This window comes from Mytilus edulis, chromosome 3 (assembly GCF_963676685.1).
Source record: "Mytilus edulis chromosome 3, xbMytEdul2.2, whole genome shotgun sequence".
Taxonomy (NCBI): Eukaryota; Metazoa; Mollusca; class Bivalvia; order Mytilida; family Mytilidae; genus Mytilus; species Mytilus edulis.
The window spans coordinates 3676450-3692138 of NC_092346.1; the positions used below are offsets into that span (position 1 = coordinate 3676450).

The 15689-nt window shown below is 36.5% G+C and overlaps 2 protein-coding genes across 2 annotated transcripts in view; both read left to right on the plus strand.

Annotated features, from left to right (window-relative positions):
- The window catches only part of LOC139515632 (uncharacterized), a 30572-nt gene continuing 14883 nt past the window's right edge, over positions 1–15689 (plus strand). Inside the window, exons 1-4 of the mRNA XM_071305258.1 lie at positions 1–116; positions 4841–4965; positions 13667–13801; positions 15371–15427. Coding sequence (XP_071161359.1) covers positions 4881–4965; positions 13667–13801; positions 15371–15427 — 277 coding nt within the window. The 5' untranslated portion in view covers positions 1–116; positions 4841–4880. The remainder of the gene's footprint in view (positions 117–4840; positions 4966–13666; positions 13802–15370; positions 15428–15689) is intronic.
- Positions 5056–8334, plus strand: LOC139515570 (selection and upkeep of intraepithelial T-cells protein 6-like). Its single transcript, XM_071305148.1, has 2 exons — positions 5056–5115; positions 5611–8334. Exons 1-2 carry the CDS (start codon positions 5056–5058, stop codon positions 8332–8334), a joined length of 2784 nt encoding a protein of 927 aa, XP_071161249.1.

Here is a 15689-nt window from a genome sequence, read left to right on the forward strand (position 1 = left end):
CCGACGTCTTTGCACTTACATTTACTTCACTTGATAAACAAACGCCATAAACGACATCGAAATGCAGGAGGTTTGAATGCACTGTACTATAGGTTTCGGATATATTTGCAAAACAGGTATTGTGTAAAATCAAATGTACCTGGGTACTCGTCTCGTTGTCAGACGTTGAAGATAAAATACAAAACTCCTTTCAAAAAGGGGGGGGGGGGGGTCTCTTAACTTTTGAATGAAGAAGTGTGCCAGTTTTCTGTATTCTGTCAATGTCTGTAGGTGTCGCTGTCTCCCTTGTAAATATTAAAGTCTCCGTGTACAATTTACATTGCCCAGGGGCAGATCCAGTCATTTTAAAAAGGGGGTGGTCCCAACCCAGGATAAAGGGGGGTTGTTCCAACTTTATGTCCCCATTCAAATGCATTGATCAAATAATTATGACGTCTTGAAAGGTTGTTATATTTTTTTGCTTTGACACCTTGGATTAAATCCACATGTAACCCTTACAAAAAAATAAGCCCTGCGGCAAACATTTGCAGCAAGTTTGCAGCAAACATTGCCGCAAGTTTTGCAGCAAACATTGCCGCAAGTTTTGCAGCAAACATTGCCGCAAGTTTTGCAGTAAACATTTGCTACAAACTTGACGCAACCATTATTTACCATGCAAATGAAGGTTGCCGCAAATTTAAAAGACTAAAAGTCTATATCTGGTCTAGTATCATAGACATAAGGACCTATATATATAGGCTAGCCTACGGGAATTAAATATTGTCATTGGTTGGTTTTAAAGGAATCAACGAAGCATGACTTGAGCCAGCTGCGGAACCCGACCGTAGCTTTTCATGGTCCTTGTTATAAATTTATTGATTTTGCAGATATATAATATGGTCCGCAAATTGTCAAAAAATATCAAAAGTACCTATGAGCAACAGTTCCGCAGCTAGACTGGAGCGGACCCCCTCTTAGCCTTAGGCAGTCAATACACCTTATCGCTGATCCCGGCTGACCCAACCGCTTGAGCTTTTGACGCATACAACAATCACTTTTCCATTGTGGCGTCAGATATTTTGTTTAGTGACGACAAAAGTTTACGGGAACCTGTGTGATATCTAGTAATGGCGGACAAATAGCGATAAGGTGTATGGGCTCCCACTTGTGAAAATTTCTGGATCCTCCACTGGACTAAGAGTAAGACTGTCATCACTCTTCAGAGGTCATCTCAGTCAATGGCAAATTAAATGTGGTCTAGTCTAAAATACGCATGAAATTATGATACACAAGAACACACACGTTCATACATTGTTCATTAATAATTGGCTAAGATTGTCAGTTTTCCTATCGAAGTTTGATGGTTCTATCGAAAAATACGCAGGACGAGTTTTTTATTCTGCTTTAGTCAATGTACTTTTTATCATCAAAATCCTTTTGCACAACAATTTCAAATGCTCGACTTAGCAATAGATATAACGAACTATCCAAGTTTAGTCTTAGATGCATGATTTTTTTTATTAGTTATTGGCTTTGAACTAGCTGTCAGTATTCTCAGATCTGTACTTATTGTCTTTTTGTTGTTTGGATATACAAGTACCCGGCGACGTCCACTCTGTGTTTTTGTTGGATGTATTTCTATGGTATACAAATGTCTGGCTTCCGTCTGTCCGTCCTTCCGCCTATCCAGTCTTCACGATAAACTTTTGAATCCACAAACTCGAAGCTCAATTTTACAAAATTTTTAGTTGGGTTCTGTTGGCATGTAGAGAAGAATTTCACAAGCCAGAAAGCAATTTTACAAGCCATGGCTGTAGGACTTGTGGTTAAGTGTGAAGACTGTCTATCTGTCTGTTCGTCTTAAACATGTCGCACCGTAACTTGTGAACAACTTATCAAAATTTCATGAAACTGAATATAGTTTATGTTCCTTATTATGGTCAAACGATCTGTATACTTTTTGGTGAAAATAAGATTAAAACTTTTGGGGTAACGGGACTTTGTAACTAAAACAGGGGTGTGTTTTTTCACACGTCGCACCGTATCTCAAAAACGATTTATGATTATTGCTTAAAACTTTACAAACTTCTTATTTATATAAATCTAAAGATCTGTAAACTTTTTGGTGATGATTCAAAATGTTATCCTCGAGATATTGAGTTTTTTGTAAAAAAAAAAAAGGGGGGGGGGGGGGGGTTCACACGTCGCGCCGTATCTCAAAAGCGATTCATGATTATTGCTTTAAACTTTACAAACTTTTTAGTTATACTCATCTAAAGAGATATGGGAAGATGTGGTATGAGTGCCAATGAGACAACTCCCCATCCAAATAAAAATTTATAAAAGTAAACCATTATAGGTCAGGCACGGCCTTCAACACGTCACCTTGGCTCACACCGAACGGCAAGCTATAAAGGGCCCCAAAAATTAGTAATGTAAAACCATTCAAACGGGAAAACCAACGGTCTATTAAATCTATATAAAAACGGGAAACGAGAAACACGTATTAACTACATAAAAATAACGACAACTACTGTACATTGGACAGGTGCAAACATTTGCAGCGGGATTAAACGTTTTAATGGTACCAAACCTTCTCCCTTTTCTGAAACAATAGTATAACATCACAACATAGAAAAACACACTATAAAATATCAATTGGAAGGCTTAACTCATTAACTGCGAGTACTCTCAGATCTGTACTTATTGTCTTTTTGTTGTTGGGATATACAAGTACCCGGCCACGTCCACTCTGTGTTTTTGTTGGATGTATTTCTATTTGTATCCATCTGAGTAAAGCCTTTTTCAACATTATGGTATACAAATCTGTATTCTTTTTGTTGATGATTCAAAATTTTATTTTAGACTTATTGAGTTTTTTTGTAAAAAAAAGTGGGGGTTTCAAATGTCGCACCGTATCTCAAAAATGATTTATGATTATTGCTGAAAACTTTACACACTTCTTATTTATATTAATCTTAGTAAGATCTGTATACTTTTTGGTGATGATTCAAAATTTTATTTTTAATAGAGTTATTGAGTTTTTTGTTAAAAAAGGGAGGATTTTCACATGTCGTGCCGTATCTCATAAACTATTTATGATTATTGCATAAAACTTCACACACAAGATAACGGGTGTATCATGCGCTCGTGGCGCAGCTGTTTATTATAGTTTGTTCTTATGTTGTACTGTTACACCACTGTCCCAGGTTATCGGGAGGGTTGGGATCGCGCTTACATGTATAACCAAACCATATTCTGTATGTATATATGCCTGTCGCAAGTCGGGAACCTGTAATTCAGCGGTTGTCGGTTTTGTTGCTGTGTTACATATTTGTTTTTCGTTCATTTATTGTATTTAAATTAGGCCGTTAGTTTTCTCGTTTGAATTGTTTTACATTTGTCATTTCGGGGCCTTTTAATTTATAGCTGACTATGCGGTATGGGCTTTACTCATTGTTGAAGGCCGTACGGTGACCTATAGTTGTTAATTTCTGTGTCATTTGATTTTTTGTGAAAAGTTGTCTCATTGTGACATTGACAATCATACCACATCTTCTTTATCATAAATCTAAGTAGTAGTCTTTCCCAAAGTCGCTGGACATTGGGCAAAGTCCAGTTAACATTGATTAGGTCCAGTTAAGTACAAGTTTAGTGAACCAAATGTTTAGTCGATTTCTCAAAGCCTTGCCAACCACTTAAGTGTTAAACCGTTAAAGCAAGTTAAGCTAATACAGTATAACTAGTCAGCTAAGACCCCGTTCACACTAGGACATTTTTATCGATTTAAACTAGACCGGTTCACTTTAGATCGATTAAAGGGCCAATGTGAACGCTTTGATCTTCAATCGGTCTAAACTAAAACACCAAAAGAGGTAGTTTAGTTTTAATCGATCTGAAGTAAACCGATCTTACTTTAAATGTGAAAGCAGAGATCGGTTTAAACTAGTACGATTGAATCGAAAATAACGTATGCGCATGTACAGCGCCAAAACTATCTCAGAGGTTCGTTTGTTTAACCCATATTTCCCTGTTTACAGACATTTAAAACAAACTGAAAACATTTTGTCTTTGCCATCGCAGAGATTTGCGAAATCTGTGTCTTCTTTTCTTCCGTCTTCATGCTGAACTGCTAAATCTACAGGCCCGCAGCTCAATTTTTGAAAATTTTTAGTTAGATTCTGTTGGCCTGTAGGTCTGATTTTTACAGGCCCAAGAGCAATTTTACCAGCCTGGGCTGCCACTCGGCGTGAAGACTGTTTCTTATGATGATTTTTTTTCTTTTCAGGAACCGCAATATTTCGTCGTGTTGTAACTTCGTTACTACAGATATTTTTTCCAAAATTAAAGAAAACGGCAATAACACCTGTACCAAAATGTTAACTTCTGATTCAGGAGAAACAATAACTTTATCCTTTTTTTTCAAGTGTGTGTGTCAGAGTATTAATAGATGAATTTAATAAATCAGTTCTATTTATACACAATGTTTACAGTTTTACGGGTAAAAAGGTTAGATCGATTGCGTTTTTAATTGTAGTGTGAACGCAGTGGATCGGTTTAGACCGATAGAGATCGTTATGATTAAAGATAATGTGAACGCTAACTGGTTTTATTTAGATCGATTCAAATTAGATCCGACGATTAAAAAAAATTGCTAACTGTGAACGGGGTCTAAGTCGTTATAACGAGTTAATTAGCCGTGATAAGTTCATAACGACTTAAAACTACACCCTGCGCTAACAAGCTTCGAAGTTCGGAGAAAAATGATACCTGCTTTATGAAGTATTTTATTTACTCGTACCAAAATTCGAAAACTACTTATAGTACGTATTATTTGAAATTTGTATCCTCTATTTTTCAGACAATATCATCACGACCGTACCTAGAGACAGTCAACCAACATGGCACGTGTTGCTATGATAACACTTTTAGTCGTGATTTGTGCAATTATTGTGGAAGCAAGGTGGAAAAGAGAAACAACGGAAAGTACGCATTATTCATACTCTGCTTTTAGAAAATTTTATTGTACATTACAATGTGTCATACTAACATCACTTTTAGCAATGATCATGTTGAATGAGGCCAAATAAAAAAGTATGTGTGGTTCCAGTTACATCTGAAAAAAAGTTAGGGAAGGTAGGTAGGCATTTTTTTTTATTTAATTTTTTTTTTTACATTGAGTCTATGGGAGCATCATTCTGACTTTTACAGTGCTTAATGAAAAATGACAATAAAATCTTTAGGGTAGACTAATTTAAAGACTAAAAAGTAGGATAGTTAGGGTAACTTGAACCACACATATATTTTTATTTGGCGTAAGTTAACACAAATAAACCTCTATCAAATAAACACAAGTTCATACAGAATGCGTAAAGGTTTCTTTATACTTAAATCCATTAATCTGATTGCAAGAATAACGTAATTTTTAAAGATGTAAATAATTAACAGCAACAAGACAATAAAAATCAGTAATACTCTCAACTCCTCAAAAGATTAAGACCAGCAACGACGCAAAACACATGTTCACTACTGACCGATTTGAAAAGACATGACTCACATAGTCCTAACACCTTCATGTACATGTATGTGACTGTAATTACTAAAAATGTTATTGCCGAGAGAACACCATAGACCAAAACAATCGCTAATGCTCAACTCCTGAAAAAGACTAACAGATCAAAATTAACGACGTTAGACAATAAAACTCATGGTCCAGACAACAAAAGTCATGGTCCAGACAACAAAACACATGGTCCAGACAACAAAACACATGGTCCAGACAACAAAACTCATGGTCCAGACAACAAAACTCATGGTCCAGACAACAAAAGTCATGGTCCAGACAACAAAAGTCATGGTCCAGACAACAAAACACATGGTCCAGACAACAAAACACATGGTCCAGACAACAAAACACATGGTCCAGACAACAAAACTCATGGTCCAGACAACAAAACACATGGTCCAGACAACAAAACTCATGGTCCAGACAACAAAAGTCATGGTCCAGACAACAAAAGTCATGGTCCAGACAACAAAACACATGGTCCAGACAACAAAACACATGGTCCAGACAACAAAACTCATGGTCCAGACAACAAAACTCATGGTCCAGACAACAAAAGTCATGGTCCAGACAACAAAAGTCATGGTCCAGACAACAAAACACATGGTCCAGACAACAAAACACATGGTCCAGACAACAAAACACATGGTCCAGACAACAAAACACATGGTCCAGACAACAAAACTCCAGACAACAAAACACATGGTCCAGACAACAAAACACATGGTCCAGACAACAAAACACATGGTCCAGACAACAAAACTCATGGTCCAGACAACAAAACTCATGGTCCAGACAACAAAACACATGGTCCAGACAACAAAACACATGGTCCAGATAACAAAACTCATGGTCCAGAGAACAAAACTCATGGTCCAGACAACAAAACTTATGGTTCAGATAACAAAAAGACAACAAAACACATGGTCCAGACAACAAAACTCATGGTCCAGAGAACAAAACACATGGTCCAGACAACAAAACACATGGTCCAGACAACAAAACTCATGGTCCAGACAACAAAACTCATGGTCCAGACAACAAAAGTCATGGTCCAGACAACAAAACACATGGTCCAGACAACAAAACACATGGTCCAGACAACAAAACTCATGGTCCAGACAACAAAACACATGGTCCAGACATTAAAACACATGGTCCAGACAACAAAACTCATGGTCCAGAGAACAAAACACATGGTCCAGACAACAAAACTCATGGTCCAGACAACAAAACTCATGGTCCAGACAACAAAAGTCATGGTCCAGACAACAAAACACATGGTCCAGACATTAAAACTCATGGTCCAGACAACAAAACTCATGGTCCAGACAACAAAACTCATGGTCCAGACAACAAAACTCATGGTCCAGAGAACAAAACACATGGTCCAGACAACAAAACTCATGGTCCAGAGAACAAAACACATGGTCCAGAGAACAAAACACATGGTCCAGACAACAAAACTCATGGTCCAGAGAACAAAACACATGGTCCAGACAACAAAACTCATGGTCCAGACAACAAAACTCATGGTCCAGACAACAAAAGTCATGGTCCAGACAACAAAACACATGGTCCAGACAACAAAACACATGGTCCAGAGAACAAAACACATGGTCCAGACAACAAAACACATGGTCCAGACAACAAAACTCATGGTCCAGACAACAAAACACATGGTCCAGACAACAAAACTCATGGTCCAGACAACAAAACTCATGGTCCAGACAACAAAAGTCATGGTCCAGACAATAAAACACATGGTCCAGACAACAAAAGTCATGGTCCAGACAACAAAACACATGGTCCAGACAACAAAACACATGGTCCAGACAACAAAACTTATGGTTCAGATAACAAAACTCATGGTCCAGACAACAAAACTTATGGTCCAGACAACAAAACACATGGTCCAGACAACAAAACACATGGTCCAGACAACAAAACTCATGGTCCAGAGAACAAAACACATGGTCCAGACAACAAAACTCATGGTCCAGAGAACAAAACACATGGTCCAGACAACAAAACACATGGTCCAGACAACAAAACACATGGTCCAGACAACAAAACACATGGTCCAGACAACAAAACTCATGGTCCAGACAACAAAACACATGCTCCAGACATTAAAACACATGGTCCAGACAACAAAACACATGGTCCAGAGAACAAAACACATGGTTCAGATAACAAAACTCATGGTCCAGACAACAAAACACATGGTCCAGACAACAAAACTCATGGTTCAGATAACAAAACTTATGGTCCAGACAACAAAACTCATGGTCCAGAGAACAAAACACATGGTCCAGACAACAAAACTCATGGTCCAGAGAACAAAACACATGGTCCAGACAACAAAACACATGGTCCAGACAACAAAACTCATGGTCCAGACAACAAAACACATGGTCCAGACAACAAAACACATGGTCCAGACAACAAAACTTATGGTTCAGATAACAAAACTCATGGTCCAGACAACAAAACTCATGGTCCAGAGAACAAAACTTATGGTTCAGATAACAAAACTCATGGTCCAGACAACAAAACTCATGGTCCAGAGAACAAAACACATGGTCCAGACAACAAAACTCATGGTCCAGAGAACAAAACACATGGTCCAGACAACAAAACTCATGGTCCAGACAACAAAACTCATGGTCCAGACAAGACAACAAAACACATGGTCCAGACAACAAAACACATGGTCCATACAACAAAACACATGGTCCAGACAACAAAACACATGGTCCAGACAACAAAACTTATGGTTTAGATAACAAAACTCATGATCCAGAGAACAAAACTCATGGTCCAGAGAACAAAACTCATGGTCCAGACAACAAAACTCATGGTCCAGACAACAAAACTCATGGTTCAGACAACAAAACTCATGGTTCAGACAACAAAACTGAAGGTTCAGACAACAAAACTCATGGTTCAGACAACAAAACTCATGGTTCAGACAACAAAACTGAAGGTTCAGACAACAAAACTCATGGTTCAGATAACAAAACTTATGGTTCAGACAACAAAACTCATGGTTCAGACAACAAAACTCATGGTTCAGACGACAGCTAAACATATGGCCACTGCCAGACCAAAACACATGGTCAAGACATTAACAAACACATAGTTCAGACCTCAAAACCTATGGTCCAAATCAAAACACATGGTTCAAACAGACTGATTCGAACAAACATACAGCGTGTAATCCAGACAACAAACACATGGTTCAGAAAACAGAACTCATGGTCCAGACAACAAAACGCATGGTTCAGACGACAGCTAGATATATGGCCAGACCTTAAAACACATGGTTCAGACACGAAAACCATAGTCAAAACCAAAACACATAGGCCAGAAAGAACGATTCGAACAAGCATTAAGGGCGTAATCCAGATAACAAACACATGGTTCAGAAAACAAAACACATGGTTCAGAAAACAAAACGCATGGTCCAGACTTAAGAACACATGGTTCAGACAACAAAACACATGGCAAGATCAAAACATATGGTCCAGACATTACAACACATGGTTGATACAGAAAAAAACCATGGTCCAGACAATAAAAACACATAGTTCAGACAGCAATACCCATGGTCAAAACCAAAACACATGGTCCAGACAAACCGATTCGAAAAAGCATAAAACACATAATCAAGACAACAAACACATGGTTCAGACAATAAAACACATGGTCCAGACAACAAACACATGGTTCAGACAACAAAACTCATGGTCCAGACAACAAAACTCATGGTCCAGACAACAAAACACATGGTCTAGACAACAAAACACATGGTTTAGACGACAGCTCCACATATGGCCAGACATTAAAACATATGGTTCAGACAACAAAACTCATGGCCAGACCAAAACACATGGTTTAGATAGCATAAACCATGGTCAAAACCAAAACACATGGGCCAGACAGAATAATTCGAACAAGCATAAAGAGCATAAACCAGACAACAAACACTTGGCTCAGACAACAAAACAATTGGTTCAAACAGCAAAGACTTGATAGAAACCAAAACCCATAGCCCGCACAGATAGATTCGAACAGAAATAAAACGCATGGTCATGACAGACTAATTAAAACAGACACAAATGCATGGTCAAGACAGACTTATTAAAACAGACACAAAACGCATGGTCATGACAGACTAATTAAAACAGACACAAATGCATGGTCAAGACAGACTAATTAAAATAGACACAAAACGCATGGTCATGACAGACTAATTAAAACAGACACAAAACGCATGATCAAGACAGACCGATATGAATGTTAGTTGTCACTATACACAATGTCAAAAAAGACGGACCGATTTGAACAGTAAGAAACAAATGTTCAAGATAGACCGATATGAACAGCAACAAACAAATGTTCCAGATAGACCGATTTGAACACCAACAAACAAATGTTCCAGATAGACCGATTTGAACAGCAACAAACAAATGGTCCAGATAGACCGATTTGAACAGTAACAAACAATATTCAAGATAGACCGATTTGAACAGCAACAAACAAATGTTCCAGATAGACCGATTTGAACAGCAACAAACAAATGGTCCAGATAGACCGATTTGAACAGCAACAAACAAATTGTCCAGATAGACCGATTTAATCAGCAACAAACAAATGTTCCAGATAGACCAATTTGAACACCAACAAACAAATGGTCTGGCAGATAGACCGATTTGAACAGCAACAAACAAATGGTCCAGATAGACCGATTTGAACAGCAACAAACAAATTGTCCAGATAGACGGATTTGAACAGCAACAAACAAATGTTCAAGATAGACCGATTTGAACAGCAACAAACAAATGTTCCAGATAGACCGATTTGAACAGCAACAAACAAATGTTCCAGATAGACCGATTTGAACAGCAACAAACAAATTGTCCAGATAGACGGATTTGAACAGCAACAAACAAATGTTCCAGATAGACCGATTTGAACAGCAACAAACAAATGGTCCAGATAGACCGATTTGAACAGCAACAAACAAATGTTCCAGATAGACCGATTTGAACAGTAACAAACAAATGTTCCAGATAGACCGATTTGAACACCAACACACAAATGGTCCAGATAGACCGATTTGAACAGCAACAAACAAATGTTCCAGATAGACCGATTTGAACAACAACAAACAAATGTTCCAGATAGACCGATTTAATCAGCAACAAACAAATGTTCCAGATAGACCAATTTGAACAGCAACAAACAAATGTTCCAGATAGACCGATTTGAACAGCAACAAACAAATGTTCCAGATAGACCGATTTGAACAGCAACAAACAAATTGTCCAGATAGACCGATTTGAACAGCAACAAACAAATTGTCCAGATAGACCAATTTGATCAGCAACAAACAAATGGTCCAGATAGACCGATTTGAACAGCAACAAACAAATGGTCCAGATAGACCGATTTGAACAGCAACAAACAAATGTTCCAGATAGACCGATTTGATCAGCAACAAACAAATGTTCCAGATAGACCGATTTGATCAGCAACAAACAAATGGTCCAGATAGACCGATTTGATCAGCAACAAACAAATGTTCCAGATAGACCGATTTGATCAGCAACAAACAAATGGTCCAGATAAACCGATTTGATCAGCAACAAACAAATGTTCCAGATAGACCGATATGAACAGCAACAAACAAATGTTTCAGATAGACCGATTTGATCAGCAACAAACAAATGTTCCAGATAGACCGATATGAACAGCAACAAACAAATGTTCCAGATAGACCGATATGAACAGCAACAAACAAATGGTCCAGATAAACCGATTTGATCAGCAACAAACAAATGTTTCAGATAGACCGATTTGAACAGCAACAAACAAATGGTCCAGATAGACCGATTTGAACAGCAACAAACAAATGTTCCAGATAGACCGATATGAACAGCAACAAACAAATGGTCCAGATAAACCGATTTGATCAGCAACAAACAAATGTTCCAGATAGACCGATTTGAACAGCAACAAAAAAATATTCCAGATAGACCGATTTGTGATCAGCAACAAACAAATGTTCCAGATAGACCGATTTGAACAGCAACAAACAAATGGTCCAGATAGACCAATTTGAACAACAACAAACAAATGGTCCAGATAGACCAATTTGAACAACAACAAACAAATGGTCCAGATAGACCAATTTGAACAACAACAAATAAATGGTCCAGACAGACCGATTTGAACAGCAACAAACAAATGTTCCAGATAGACCGATTCGAACAGCAAGAAACAAATGTTCCAGAAAGACCGATTTGAACAACAACAAATAAATGGTCCAGACAGACCGATTTGAAGAGCAACACATTAATATGGTCCAGACAGACCGATTTAAACAGGCTCAACACACATGGTCAAGACAGACCGATTTGAACAGCCACAAAAAAACAAGGCCGAAACTACGCGGCGCCGAATGGGACTCTAGTCTTGTGGTTTTGTACAAAAAAGGAAAATTCATTATTGTAGACAAAATTCATTTTTGTAGACAAAATTCATTTTTGTAGACAAAATTCATTTTTGTAGACAAAATCCATTTTTGTAGACAAAATTCATTTTTGTAGACAAAATTCATTTTTGTAGATGACAAAAGTCAATTTTGACAAAAAGGTATGCAAACATAAACTTATTTGCATACAAAATTGACTTTTGTTACCTGATAAAGAAATTAAAACACAAAAGTCAATTATGTGAGACAAAATTGACTTGTGTGAGACAAAATTGACTTCTGTGAGACAAAATTGACTTTCGTGTGACAAAATTGATTTTGTGAGACAAAATTGACTTTTGTTTTGTCAATTTTGTGACGACAAAATTTACATTTGTGAGACAAATTTGACTGTTGTGAGACAAAATTGACTTTTGTGAGACAAAATTGACTTTTGTGAGACAAAAATTGACTTTTGTGAGACAAAACTCAATTTTGTGAGACAAAAAATTCAATATGGAGACAAAATTCAATTTTGTCAATTTTGTCTCACAAAAGTCAATTTTGTCTCACAAATGTCAATTTTGTCTCACAAAAGTCAATTTTGTCTCACAAAGTTTTTGTCTCACAAAAGTCAATTTTGTCTCACAAAAGTCAATTTTGTCTCACAAAAGTCGATTTTGTATGCAAATTAGTTCACAGAATCCAAATTAAACAAATTTGCATACAAAGTTGACTTTTGTCGCCCAATTTTCAAATTAGGTAAAAAAAGTAAAGTCTTGTGTTACAAAAATGAATTTTGTCATGACAGAAGTAAGTTTTGTCCACTGAAAGATAATTTTGTATGACAAAATTTTAAATTTGTAGTAAGCTACAAATTTTGTTAAACTGAACTCATTTTTGTTGAACAAAACGCACTTTTGTCCGTACAAAATTGAATTTCGAGTACAAAACCACAAGAGCCCCATTTGGCGCCCCGTAGAAACAGATCAATCTAAACAGGCTTAAAAATAATGGTCTATACAGACCGAAATGAACAGGAACAAAGGACATGGTCCTAACAAGCAGATTTGTACAGACACACAGATATAGTCCTGAACTGAGGTCCTGACAGACCGATTCAAACTGCTACAAAACATATGGTCAAGACAGGCGGATTCGAACAGGCATACATGTATAACATACTGTCCAGACATACCGATTTGAACAGGCACATTGATAAAACAAAGAGTCCAGACCTGAGAAGACTCGAACAGGCACAAACAATATGGTCCAGACAGACCAATTCTAACTGCTACAAAATACATGGTCCAAACAGGCTGAATCGAACGGGCACATAATATAAAAAACCGTTTCGAACATGCAGGCACAAAACACATGGTCCAGACAGACCGATTCGAACAGGCACAAAACACATGGGCCCGACAGACCTATTCGAACAGGCACAGACAACATGGTCCAGAAAGACTGATTCGAGCAGACCTAAAACACAAGGACCATATAAAAGAACATAATATCATCATGCAAAAAAAAATTTTTTTTTTATTCTGAATAATTTGGAGTTGATCTTTGGAGCCTGCTAAAATTAATTATCTAGGTATAGATTATGCTTTTATTTAATACTAATATCATTGTTGTAGGTGAATTTGCAAGAAGAAAAAATTCAGTGCCATATTACTGGGAGGCTATATGTGATTATCAAAATGGAGTATGCCATTATAGATATAAGAACCATAGGACAGGACAGAGCCAAATGACACAGCCTCCACCGCCTGGTATGTTTCTGTAGTTTTGTTTAATTTGTTTTCATGATACCAAGTAAGAGGATTTAAAGACCTTCAGTAGTAGTTTCCTTGCTGTTAAACAAGGTCTTCGCTGATTTAAATGAATAATCAGAAATATGTCAGTTGTTATCAAATAGTCCGTTTCTATGAAACGTTGGCATTAGTTTTTGTAGCAATTCAGTGTTTCTGTTGGTCCATTGTTTTCCTCTTACAGTTGATGTGTTTCCCTAGATTTTAGGTTGTATAAACCACGATTTGCTTTCTCTCTATCGATTTACGACCATTGAATAGCGATATACGTTTATAGATATAAGAAGATGTGGTATGAGTGCCAATGAGACAACTCTCCATCCAAGTCACAATGTGTAAAGCAAAAATCATTATAGGACAAAGTACGGTCTTCAACACGGAGCCTTGGCTCACAACAAACAGTAAGCTATAAGGGACCCAAAAATATGACTAGTGTAAAACCATTCAAACGGAAAACCAACGGTCTAATCTATATAAAAAACGAGAAACACATTATTATTGCGAACCCAATGAAAGTTTTCAACAATGACATCTCTATCTGATCAAGGTATTTAAACTTTTGTAAGTTCACCTGTCCTAGTGAATAAATAGAATGGCTGTTGTTCTCTGTGTAGTTTATTTACTGGAACCTTTAAATTTCTTTTTAGAGAAATCTATCACAGTGACTCATAGATTAATTTACCTGAGTAAAAAAAAATCTTCTAAATAGACGAAAATACATGTTTTATACTCAAAACTGCATGTGATGTTGTATTTATTCAATATTAATAAAATAATTTCAATTTGTTGAATGTAACCAGTGATTAAAACATTAACATGATTAATAAAAGTTGATTTCTGACAAAACTTTAAATTTGTTTTTTTTCTATGTTTGACAAATAAAAACTTGAAAAATTATGATGTTCAAAGTAAGACCTACTTAAATTTATTTTACATCTAAACAAAAACAAAAAAATGCAAATTTCAATGGGTACATTACTTAAAATTTTTGTTAGAAATCAAATGTTTACAGTTTATGATTAAAACAGGGTTTATATTGAAAAGATTACTAATATATATATTATTAATATTAAATACATACATCATCACAGGCAGTTAATGATTATAAAAAAAATATTTTTTTTCTATATAAGATAATTTTTTTACTATTGTATTTATTCAATACTATAGGAGGGGTGAACTTAAAACGTTTAAATACCTTGGTCAGATAAAGATAGCACTGTGGAAAACTTTCATTCGGTTCGCAATAATATTTGCTCTTTTAGCCAATTTGGGAGATAGTTGAACTTTGTCATTTTTTGTGTATAAGCGGTTAAATGTTATAATTATTTTAAATTAACACTTTGCATCTGCGGGAGCATCAATTGTGTCTCCCAGACATAATAATATCTCAAGGAAAGTTCTACATCAACTTTGTTATGCGATATGATACAGTTACTTCAGAGTGGAGTGCGGGGCATGACTTTGTCTAGTTTTATATAGCTATTGAGAAAGGATTTTAAGATCTAATGTATAATATCTAATTGATAGGGCCTGAGGATCTAAAAATACCAGCACCAGTACCAATATCAACACATGACAGAGGACGTGAGTATATTAACAGGTTTTATTCTATACTTCGAGCATTTAAAACGAACAAAAATAAAAACAAAATGGAAAAAAAGTTTTGCCAGTTGAATTAAAATTTCTTAGCAAACACCAAATTAAAATTAGGACGATGTGATAGTATGGAGTTTGCATCATGCATCAGTTTTTTGCTACGCATTTCCAACGGGTAAAGCTTCACAATTGAAAGATTGGTAATTCGTGTTTTAGTCCTCATTCACAGCGCTTCGAATCAGTTTATATT